Below are 12,384 nucleotides of genomic sequence, written 5' to 3' on the forward strand. Positions count from 1 at the left end.
AAGGGAAGTGAACTGTTTTGGCAGGTCACCATGCTTTTAGTTATACACAGACTATACTAAAAGAATTCACCCCAAATTTTCATACATAATTAATTCAGTTAATTGTGGTCCCTTTCTTTTAACTGGGGTATTTACATATGTAAAGATGAACTACCCTTGAATGTACAGCCCCTCATGTTTTTGTTTTTTAGCCTGTGTGTACGCACACCAATAGAACTACCACCCAAATCCAGATATCAGCCATTCCTATTATCCACTAAGTTATCTTGTGTCCTGTCTCAGAGGAAACTACCATTCTGACTTTTATCACGATAGTTTTGCTTGTTCCTGAACTTCACAAAAGTGGAATCACGTAGTATGTACTGTTTTGCATCTGGCTTATTTCACTCAACATAATACTTTTGAGATTCATGCATGCTGTTAAATATAGCCATACTTTAAAAAAAAATTTTGCTATTAGTACCCCATCTTATTATCCACGATTTGTTTATCCATCCTCCTGATGATGGGGATTTGAGTAATTTCTAGTTTGGGCTAATATGAATAGAGTTGCTATGAACACTTCTGATTAAGTCTTTGGCCTCTCTGCTTTTAGTTTTAGTTTTTGTTTGCAAGGGGAGAAATGACAGCCTTTGAATGGTTTGCAGTACTAGAACTCCAACAAGGCAATATTTAATAATTGTATTAAAATATGGCCTCAGCTCTATAAACTTTAATTCAACTATTATTAACAATGAAGGCTTAGAAATAGTTGAGTTTTCTGATCATGATTTGAAAGAACTTAAAAGACTTTGGGCAGCTTATTAAAGAAGAAATTCAGAGGCTAAAGGAAAAGAAAATGTGGATTGAATGGGCCATTTCCACAAAATCATCTCAAAGTTTAGTTTTCTATTGCTATTTAACAAATTAGTATAAACTTGGTAACTTAACACTTGGTTATTATGTCACATTTCTGTAGGTCACATTCTTGGTAGAACATTAAAAAGACTGTGGTCCTATTTGCTTTAGGAAGAGTAAACAAATTTTATATTGCTAGGTTTGAAGTGTTTTAAGTGGCTGGTCTCATCCTACATTGGTCTAAGATTGGTCTTTTGGGGGAATTGCATACGGAAAGGGATGGTAGGTCACTCCTGAGATTGCTTTAAAAGACTATGATTTCTGTTTTGGGCTCTGGCACATTCTTTCTTTCTCTCTTTCCAGAGAAAGCAAGCTGAAGCCAACAGCCAGCAAGGAACTGAGGCCTGCTCACTACTATATAAGTGAACCAAGAAGCAGATTTCTCCAGCCCCAGTTGAACGCTGAGATGAGTGAAGCTCTGGCCTATAGCTTGACTGGAACTTTGTAAGACACCTTGAGCCAGAACCACCCAGTTAAGCTTCTCCTGGATTCTTGACTCTCAGAATCTGTGTGAGTTAATAAAATGTTTGTAGTTTTAAGCTGCTAAGATTGGGGGTGATTTGTTATATGGAATAAATAACAAATGCAACTATCTTCTATATCTAGGTTCTATTCTTCTTTCATTCCTTGCTACCACTTTCTTAGTTAGAGCTTCATCATTGGGTATTAATTGCAATAGACCACCAAATGGTTTATCTGTTTCTTGTCTCTGCTTTCCAGTCTACTCATCACACTGCTTCAAGAGTGAAATTTTTAATACAAAGTCGTGTCACGTACTTCACTATCTCATATGCACATCTTTTTAGTGATGACTCATTGTTTTCCCTTTTCCCATCCATGCATCTTTGATCTGCTTGTTCCTCTCAAATCACTTAGCAAAAGGCATCATCTCATTATATAAGTCACTGTTCCAAATAGTCACATGTGGCTCATTCAAGAGCCCACAGATATTTTTCATTTCCTACCCTCTATGGTTAGAGGGAAACAGTAAAAACTTCCCAACCCAGGAAACAAATCTGAGACTGGCACTATCATCTGGGCTCCATTAATAATAAATGCAAATTTCTATTGCAGTCCTTGCCTCAGGTTTAGTATCATTTTCTACTTTATTTTGCCAGCTATTAGTTAAAAGATTTAGCAGTGATGTAATGTTTCTCTGTTGTATAAAGAGCATATACTGAATGCCTTGGATAGCTCTAAAAACTAATACTTCACTGTGTTTATGCTGTGCCAGATACTATTCTAAGAACTTTATATGTATTATTTGGTGTAATCCTCATAAAAACCAGGAGATAGATAATAACATCAAGAGATAGGTATTCTAATTCTGTTATAGATAACTGAAAGACTGAGAAGTTAAATAAAATATTGTAGGTCAGATACATAGTAATCAGTGGAGCCAAGACTTGAACCCACACAGCCTGGATCTGAGCATATACTTACAACCATGAGGCAAATCTGCCTGCCATACAATATGGTATAGTGTTTGTCATTTCATACTATATCGAACCTGACTCTCCACTACATCAGTAGTAGGTCCTTGGGCTTGAATCTTAGGGAGAACACTAGCTAAGAAGTATTGTTTTTTTTTTTAATTTTTATTTATTTATGATAGTCACACACAGAGAGAGAGAGAGAGAGAGAGGCAGAGGGAGAGGGAGAAGCAGGCTCCATGCACCGGGAGCCTGACGTGGGATTCGATCCTGGGTCTCCAGGATTGCGCCCTGGGCCAAAGGCAGGCGCCAAACCGCTGCGCCACCCAGGGATCCCGCTAAGAAGTATTGTTAAAAGTAGACATATGGTTTTAAGATTTTCGGTGTGAAATGTAGTCTGGTGTCACCCAGTTAAGATTCATATTCTGGCTCTGCCACAGACCATGTGTGACCATAAGGTATTTAACTTCTCCTTGCTACAGTTACTTCATTTTTAAAATGGGAAGATGCTATGTTGTATCAATTCTAAAATACACTTAACAAGAAAAGTGTTAACTACAGTAACTGATGGCTTAAAAGCCAGGGAGGCTCTGAGTTAACATTAAGTTCAAACTTAATGCTACAGATCCAGAGAGAGATGCTGCTGAGTGGAATTGTGCATGCTCACTACCTGAGCAAACAATACAGACTTGGAGTGAGGATAGGGCTCAAAAGATGCTAAACACAGCAAATACAACATAATAAAACAAAAGTTCAATCATTTATTAAAAGTGGAATAAATAATGGTACTATTAACAGCTTGAGATTTAAAGGACTGATGACTTGTTTAATGTGGTGAATGTCATAGATGAAGTACATAATCCAGATTCCAACAGAAATGATTGTATAGGTTTTGAGGATGAAGAATGTAACATATCTGATACCTTTAAAATTATTCCCTTCCATGTCATGTAGTTATGGTATTCATGGATGCCAGTTTCTATTAGAATTCATTTTTGTGGCTTGCTGTGCATATTGATCAGTGAACACTTGCTTTTTTTTTTATAAGCAAACATGACATTGGAAATCGTTCACATGAGTTATTTTTCTATATCTGTTGTACCAGTTTCTATGGAGCCATTTGTTTATCTACAAGTTTATTCAAGGTCATTGGATTTTGCAACTTGCTTTGTTCTGCTTTTACAATTCTATTTGCTTTCTCTGCCTTTTTTCTATGGGAATCTGTTTATTTTTATTTTTATTTTTTTATTTTTTTATTTATTTATGATAGTCACACACAGAGAGAGAGAGAGAGAGAGAGAGAGAGAGAGAGAGAGGCAGAGACACAGGCAGAGGGAGAAGCAGGCTCCATGCACCGGGAGCCCAATGTGGGATTCGATCCCGGGTCTCCAGGATCGCGTCCTGGGCCAAAGGCAGGCGCTAAACCACTGCGCCACCCAGGGATCCCCGGGAATCTGTTTAAATTCAGTTAACAGTTTGGCTGCTTCTCACTTCTGTAGCCACTGAAACATCATATTAACATTTGCTTTAATGGTTCCCATATTAAGGTGTGGGGCTTATTTTCCCATGTATTGGAGCATTTTGTCATCTGCTTATATCAGCTTTCATGGATACTGATATATATCTATAAGATAGTGAGATTTTACATTTTTTCAGTGTTAGTTTCACATATCCAGAATTGTTAATTTCCCATTGGATACTACTGTATTGTCATTTTGTCATAACAAAATAATATGTTTCCCTCTGCAAACTACTTTAGAAAGACTTTTCTTTCTTTCTTTTTTTAAAGTAAGCTCCACGCCCAGCATGGAGCCCAGCACTGGGCTTATTTTTTTTAAGATTTTATTTATTTGTTCATGAGAGACACAGGGAGAGAGAGAGGTAGAGACACAGGCAGAGGGAGAAGCAGGCTCCATACAGGGAGCCCGACGTGGGACTCGATCCTGGGTCTCCAGGATCACGCCCTGGGCTGAAGGCGGCACTAAACCACTAAGCCATTCAGGCTGCCCCCAGCACTGGGCTTAAACTCACATCCCTGAGATCAAGACCTGAACGGAGATAAGAGTTGGACACTTAACTGACTGAGCCACCCAGGTGCCCTTTTAAAAAAAAAAAAACTTTAAATAAAAGTAAATGGGATAAACTCACCTATTAAGAGAAAATGACTCTTAGATTGGAACACATAGCAAAATATGTTTGCTCTATTTAGAAGAAACATCTACAGTGAAAGATTCCAACTTGAAAAAAAAAATGGAGATGTTCCAAATAAACCTAATGAAAAAATAACAAAAAAATGTTGAACATAATTTAAAAAAATGCATAGCTGTGCTGCCAAGAAAGTAAAGATATACCTTAAAGGTAAACAAAAGTGAAAGGAAAAATGAATCAGAAGAGGCAAGAGAACCCTGATGTAAGTAAGCATCTACCCTGAGGACTGCTCATCCCAGATGGACTTGGGCTTTCTTTCACTGAAAGCTGCCTGGGGCTTAGGAGAAAGGAGACAACGCCTGGAGGCTGCCTAAAGTGCAGATGCTGGGATGCACTCAGAAGTCAGAATGCTTTACACCTGTAGTGAAAAGTGAACAGAGACAGTAAAACAGCAATAACAATAAAAAACAAACCTAGAGGAGGAGCATATTTTTTTAAAAGATTTTATTCATTCATTCATGAGAGACAGAGAAAGAGAGGCAGCAAAAGGTAGAGAATACTCAGTGGAAGAATTCAGGAGGGCTGCTCACATTGGGAACTCAAGGCTGACTGAAGTGATTTCCTTAGGGAAAGGACAAGGACAATACTAACTGGTCAATGTACTGGAGAGTCCAGATAGCAACTGCAACCTGCAGACCTCCCAGGCTTGTGAATATTACCTGCAGTCTTAGTAAGAGATGCTTTAGATTGTGCCCATTCCCTCAAGTTCTGAGATTGATCACTTGGTTGCAGTGTAGCCTGAGCATTCCCAGGAATGTGGTGTGTTGTCCTGGTGCCACCTCCTCCTATCTGAGACAGGGGATCTTAAGCGGGGCCAACTAGACTTGGACTCTCGATCACTGACATGCTTGCCTGTCAGTGGGAGCCCACTTCCAGGACCTCAAAGATAACTTGGTTATGTGTGCTTGCTGATGGGTGAGAGGCCCATCCCTCACATCAAAGGTTGATATTTGAAAATTTCTTCTGTGCCTACAGGACTTCATCCAACATCTGGCTCAAATCTGGGAATTTGGCATTAATGAAGGTCATTCTAGCTGCTGTGCAGAATAAATATTGGAGGTGAACATGATGTCCAAGCACCTAGGTGCTCCATCTGGCATAGAACTTGAACACTCTGTAATTGGTATATAGACACAGCTTAACAAGTCCTGCTGGATATAGGCTCTATATACATTTTGTGCATTTTGTGGAATCTGTTCCATTATCTTTACTAAGCTAATGTGTGATTAAGATTTAGGAAATTTCTGTAAGGTTTTCCTTCTGGTTGTCTAACTTAAAGTACTAAAAAAGTGTCCTATGTATCAAATGATTTCTCAAGAGTCATCAAAGGAGTTGGCAGTGAAAACATGATTTGGGTTATTCTGTCCACCAAGTAGCCATTTCTCAGCCCCAGGAACCCAGAGTGCAAGGCAATGCCCCACCTCTACCTAGGGCTTAGCTCTGCCATTTGTACAACTTTGATTCCAAGATTCCTTCTTAGTTTAACTGAAGGAAATTGGGTTGAGTGAGCGTGTGATAAAGATAGTAGTTAAACGGATTAGATCCATTCTTTGCTCTTCTTACTTTGACAGGCATGTAAGTCCCACTCCATTCTTCCTCATGTGAAAGCCCAAGGGAGCCCAGTTGGGTCCTGGTCTTGGACTACAGTCATTTTAGGATGTCCCTTATCCCAGACCAACCTAGCCTTCTCTCAGGCTTCAGAGTCCTGACAGAAGGGATTTATGTACCCTTCATGGATCATAAAAAGGAAATTTCTCTCAAGTTGTAGCAAACAGACTTTCAGGGAAGAATATGCATTACCCACTCCCCATGTACACTAGTGAGATGGCATTTTCCTACATCTGTGAATAAATCCTAAGTAAAACCAGTCCCTGGAATCACTTTGTCCTTCCACCAGCCTCAATGAATTAATCTCATAATTCTATCTTGAAACAAACATGGTTAAAAATCCATGTGTGCTGAGTGAAGAATTTCATATCATTATTTTAGTTTCAATATTAAAAACTAAATTCAAAGGTAACAGTAAATTTATAATACTCTAAAAGTTTACTTTTGATAAAAGGCATTATTAGTAACTATTGCTGTGTAACACTTGTTTCCAAGGAGTTGGATGTTAGAACACACAGAGCTAAACTCAACCCTGGTCATTTAAAAAAAATTCTCTCATTTCTCTTTGTGTTCACAAGATTTCATTAAACATCTTCAAAGCTATCTAAGCACTGACTTCAGAAGAATGAAAACAGAAAAACAGAGTTCTTTCTTTAGTGGATAGTCAAGATTTATCTTCATTGAAAAAATTAATTTGGCCTTAGTATACTTATGTAAGGATATGACACCTCCTCAATCAAAAATCTCCCTTTTCTTCCTTTTCAAATTAATGGCTATAAAGAAAAGTTTCAGCGAGAGAATATAAGCTCACATAAGTCACTGCAGTTCATTTTTTTACTCTGATGTCTTACTCTTGAAGGAGAAGGAAATAGGAGAAAATGGCAAATGTCATTCCTGAGCAAAAAAAAAAAAAAAAAAAAAAAGAGTGAGGAGCCATAAATATAACCCTTAACCAGCTGATCAATTGGCAAGGGTAACTAAATCCACAGATAATTTCCAATTCTCACTTCAAAAAGGTTTCTCTTTTTAAGAGATAAAATATAGAGAGTAAAACTGTTATGAATTTCAATACTTTCCTTTTGTCAATGAGGAGACTCATTAGAGAAGAAACAAAAACAAAATCCTAGGTAATTGATAGCCTGGAAAGTAAGGTTTAATTACCAAGGGTTTACTGACAATACACTTTATTACTGGGAAGCACTCACCAGGATTTGTTGGAAAGGAGACTAAGCAGCCATACTGAGAAAGAAGAGAGTAAAGAGGATGTGTAGGGAAAGCTAGAATGAAATCTCTGGGTTCTCCCCAAATCTTTCTTTACTGAAGAAATGTGCTGGAAGTGTGATCAGGAAATAATAGTAGCCCCTGGGCTTACCATTGAAGGGACGTTGGCCTTCACTTAGAATAATTCAGGGCACTATGGGGGAGATACTTTCTTCCCAATGGGGAAAGGGAAAGTGTGTGGTGCCCAGGAGAGCTCTTTGGTTCTTTGAGACTTTGAGCTTTTAGAAATTCCCTGTATAGCAAGAGGTGGAGACTTGCGTTCATCTTTGGGGAGAACCTTTTCTTTGTTTCATGAAAACTTACTCTAAATGGGCCCTTTAGCGGTAAAAACTAAAGCAAGTCTTCACCTAACCCAGTGTTTTGGGGGGAAACTGAGACATCACAGTTAATCTGAATTAACTAGAATTCTATTCTAGAATTAGACTGAGCAGTGAAGTGAGTTGGGGTGTTAATAGTTGTGTAGAGTTGAGTTATGTTGTAATTTGGCATTAAAGTGTACCTGCCTAAACTCAGTTGTCCTAGAGTCCAAATGAATATTTATTAAAATGAAAGTACATTATAATGGTTTAAAATTAGATAATTTTAAAATAGGATTAAGAATCAGAAATCAAAATCATGAAAGCTCCTAAAGGCAGATAGAATGAATCATTATAATTTTCCTCTTGATTCCATTTCATCCATATAAGTAGAAATTTCTCCACAAAAACTTAGTGAAATATCGAATGACTCAGAGCTCATGACTCCTTTTACAGTTTTTGCCCCTTCACAAAATAAAACATTTTTAGCATCACAGAAGATACTTAAACACTTGTTGATTGAGGTGAGATTTCGTTTGCTAGAAAAGAGTTTAGTTCACCTAAAAGTCTCTGAGAAATGAATGCACTACAAGGTACACACTCTGATTTGATGAGAGAGGCACTAGCTACAGGATTCAAAGTTTCCATCCTTTAAATCAGTGGAAAGAAGGAAATCCAGGCTCTTCAGCTTCGCTTTTGCATTATCAATAAACTCCCTGGAGGCTTTCTGCAGTGGAGGCCGGGGTGGGCCCATTGGAATCCCAGAGACCAGAGTCATGATGGCTTTGGTCTGCGACACTCCAAAACCTAGATGGGAAAACAAGGAAATAATGACCAGGAGCATCCACTTTGCCACAAACATTCCAAAGAAGAAATCGTTTTCTTACAATGACTTCTACAATAGGATAAGGTAGAAGAGAGGGGAACATTTGTTATCACTATGGCAGACTGAGCAGACATAGGGAATCCCTCTTTCTGCCTTGAACATATAGAACAAGTAGAGAGTTTTTCAACAAATTGACAAGCTGCAAAACAAAACAAAGGAAGACTCAATGTCAACCTCAAAAGCAAGAAAGAGGGACCAATGGTATCAGGAATAAAGAGGTCGGTGTGGTGAGTTGCTGAAGCCAAGTGGTGCATGAGCATAATCTGATTCAGGGATATACTGCATGGATCACATGACACAGGACTTCATTGCTAAGAGAGAATTTAGTTTAATCACATCTAAGAAGTCTCTGAGAATGACACTATTTAAGATGCTGCTATTTAAGAGCTGGCGTTATAAAGCTGGGGCAGGAATGCTAGATGAAGCCTTGGGTCTGTGCATAGCAGGGGGCTGAAACTAAACTCCCTGTGCAAAACTGGTAGCCAGCCTTCTATGAAAGGCAGTAGAAGAAAACCTGGCCTGCTGGCCTGGGGACAGAGGCAAGGAAGCTTGACTTTTGCCAGGTTGTGGATGGAAAAAGATCATATGAAAGGAATCAATCCCAAGCCTGTGCCACATATGAATGCTGAAACCATATTTGCATTAGACCCTTGGTGTAAAAACCAGACTAAGAAATTAACCTAAAAACTGGTTAGAATTGGTGAAATTATAGTGTCCAACAGAGGCAAATGTAAAACCACTTGTTAGGACACCTTATAACCCAGAGCACAATGGATTCTCCAGAAAACAACAGTCTCTGAAAACAAGTTCAGAGTTAAAAATTACAAAACACATGAGAAAAAGAAGCTGCACAAGAGCTAGCAAATGCACAACTGACAAATCCCACATCCTGAGATTAGAGGATACCAAATTCTGAAAGAGACCTCACAGAGATAAAAGAACTGGACTAGAAGCCATAGGCTAATAGAAGAGCATATATATAAAGAACAAGAAGATTGGGATACCTAGGTAGCTCAGCGGTTGAGTGTCTGTCTTTGGCCCTGGGTGTGATCCCGGGACCCGGGATCGAGTTCTGCATCGGGCTCCTCGCAGGGAACCTGCTTCTCCCTTAGCCTGTGCCTCTGCCTCTCTCTCTTGCTGTCTCTCATGAATAAATAAATAAATAGGGATCCCTGGGTGGCGCAGTGGTTTAGTGCCTGCCTTTGGCCCAGGGTGCGATCCTGGAGACCCGGGATCGAATCCCACGTCAGGCTCCCGGTGCATGGGGCCTGCTTCTCCCTCTGCCTATGTCTCTGCCTCTCTCTCTCTCTCTCTCTCTCTCTCTCTGTGACTATCATAAATAAATTAAAAAAAATAAAAAAAATAATCTTAAAAAAAAAGATCTGGGAAAAAGCAAACAAAAATACTAGGAATGAAAAATATATATTCAGTGAAATGAAATAGTAGAAAAGAGAGCTGAAGGGACGCCTGGGTGGCTCAGTGGTTGAGACACCTGGATGGCTCAGTGGTTGAGCATCTGCCTTTGGCTAAGAGTGTGATCCTAGGGTCCTGGGTTTTAGTCCCAAGTCGGGCTCCCTATAGGGAGCCTGCTTCTCCCTCTGCCTATGTCTCTGCTTTTCTGTGTCTCTAATGAATAAGTAAATAAAATGTAAAAAGAAAAAAAAACAGAGCTGAAGATAGAATTAGGGATTTTGAAGGTAGATCTAAAGAAACAACATAGCACAGAAAAAAAGGTACTTGTTTTTTAACTGGCTATGGCTTTTAAGCCCAAGGTAATGAGAAGTAACTTTCTTTTGCTAAGCTAACTAATCATAACAGTTGAGCATCTGGAAGAAAAATAGCACGACCAAAGATACAGAGAATAGTTTGATGAATGCAAAATGGCCGTCCCAGGCTTCTTACAAATGGCAGAACAGGGAGCTACTCTCATAATAAGACTATGAGTTTATTAAGTCTCTCCTTGCCTAAATCATGAATGCTCCAACCTGCCAGGGAAGTTTGAAATGATTTCTTTAAAGATATGCTCTTTTAAACCATAAATTTTTTTATTTATTTATGATAGTCACAGAGAGAGAGAGAGAGAGAGGCAGAAGGAGAAGCAGGCTCCATGCACCGGGAGCCCGATGTGGGATTCGATCCCGGGTCTCCAGGATCGCGCCCTGGGCCAAAGGCAGGCGCCAAACCGCTGCGCCACCCAGGGATCCCTCTTTTAAACCATAAAAATTATCTTCATGAGTCCATTTTTTCTATCTATCTATCTATCTATCTATCTATCTATCTATCTAGGCAGAGAGAGAGAGAATATCCAGAGCAGACTCCAGGCCCAGCACAGAGCTTGATCTCATGACCCTGAGATCATGACCTAAGCTGAAATCAAGTTGGATGCTTAACCGACTGAGCCAACCAGGTGCCCTGAGTCAGTCCACTTTTAAAATGCAAATATTCTGGCAAGAGAGTAAATTCTTTCAGCTAATATCTCAGAGCTGTAGTTGGCAAAAATGTTGCAGTATCATACTGGTATACAGAATGATCTTATATATACACAGGTACGAGTGTAGTTCTAATTTTAATAGTTCAATATTTATTTAAATGTACCTTAGGAACATGCATAGCTGTCACGCCAAATCACAATTTTGTGAAAAGCATTGCTTAGAACAAGGGAATAATAATAGGTAATTAATTGTACTTATGGCACATAAATATGACAAAAATCATGAAAGTGAAAAGCAAATGGGAAACACTGTCTCTGAAGGATTAAGGGAGCTAGCGGAGAGCTTCTTCCCTCCTGCAAGAAGGAGGGACATACCACATAATAGGTGCTTGGGGCTCAGCAGGAGTTGCCAGGACAAGACAGGCTCTGATGGGGAGGTGGGAGGTCTGCCAAGAATAAACCTAAAACTTTTTCTGGACTCGACCCAGGTTCTCAGGAAGGGTCAGTCTCCTCAGGAGTGGGATGAATGGTGGCATCTGTCATTTGTGATGGGGTAATATTTAGGAGACCCCGAGAAGGTTTCTCTATGCAAATTCACTGTATTTCCCTCAACTTTTACTTTGTCATATTATCTAAACCTCCATCCACTTGAGCTTACTTATGTTAATAAACTCTTTTTACATTGCAAATACTCTTGGGGGAGCTGTCAGTCATTCACAATTTAGTAAGATCTATATTCAGACTGCCTTCCTCCAAGTACTCAGGCTGCAATCAGCCACAGTGTGCTAGAACTCTAATGAGTAGAGGCAAGTAGCAGGAAGGAGTGCTCAGAAGGATCAAAAGATGGGATGCAGAGTGGGGAGACCAACAAAGTGCTAAGATGGGGGAACGAGATTTGTTGAAGGGTGCCAGAGACCTGCCAACTAGGTTCCATTTTATAGGGTGGGCCCTGAAGCTAGTATGGAAATAAAATTCTGCTTGCAACAGAACATTAAAAGGTGTCCTCACTGAACCCTCAAAGAAAGTGATAGTGTTCCATTTCCTTTATCCTATTAGCAAACAAAGCAGGAAACTTACCTAGTTTGAGCACAAAGTTGATAAATCTCTGAATACAAAACTGGAAAGGAAAAACAAATCTACAGTCAGCATCACTAAGCTGTGATAACAATTAAAGAATTTTGGAGGTCAAAGGACAGAAACCCCAAACTAAAAGGCCCATATACCTTAGTTTTCTGAAGCCCTGTCAGAGTGGACAAAAACAGCCAAGTGAGGATGGTTGAAAACCAGCCAGGATACGGTAAGATTTTTTCATACATGTAAGTTTTATAAGAAAGGTCCATGCAG

The 12,384-nt window shown here is 39.4% G+C and overlaps 1 protein-coding gene across 10 annotated transcripts in view; it reads right to left on the reverse strand.

The window, feature by feature from the left end:
* Nucleotides 1-7,313: 7,313 nt before the first annotated feature.
* The window catches only part of NPL (N-acetylneuraminate pyruvate lyase), a 36,254-nt gene continuing 31,183 nt past the window's right edge, over nucleotides 7,314-12,384 (reverse strand). For 8 of the 10 annotated variants that reach the window (XR_005988458.1, XR_005988454.1, XR_005988453.1 and 5 more), the window contains 2 exons: nucleotides 12,118-12,157; nucleotides 8,430-8,530 (listed from right to left, as the gene is read on the reverse strand). Coding sequence is in view for 2 of the 10 variants with exons in the window: in XM_041759127.1 (XP_041615061.1) it covers nucleotides 8,346-8,530; nucleotides 12,118-12,157 (225 nt within the window). In the remaining 8 variants the exon portion in view is untranslated. Of the gene's footprint in view, nucleotides 8,531-12,117; nucleotides 12,158-12,384 lie in introns of all 10 variants that reach the window. The other 2 variants (XM_041759127.1, XM_041759140.1) reach the window with 2 other exon arrangements.

Source organism: Vulpes lagopus, chromosome 1 (assembly GCF_018345385.1).
Source record: "Vulpes lagopus strain Blue_001 chromosome 1, ASM1834538v1, whole genome shotgun sequence".
Classification (NCBI taxonomy): domain Eukaryota; kingdom Metazoa; phylum Chordata; class Mammalia; order Carnivora; family Canidae; genus Vulpes; species Vulpes lagopus.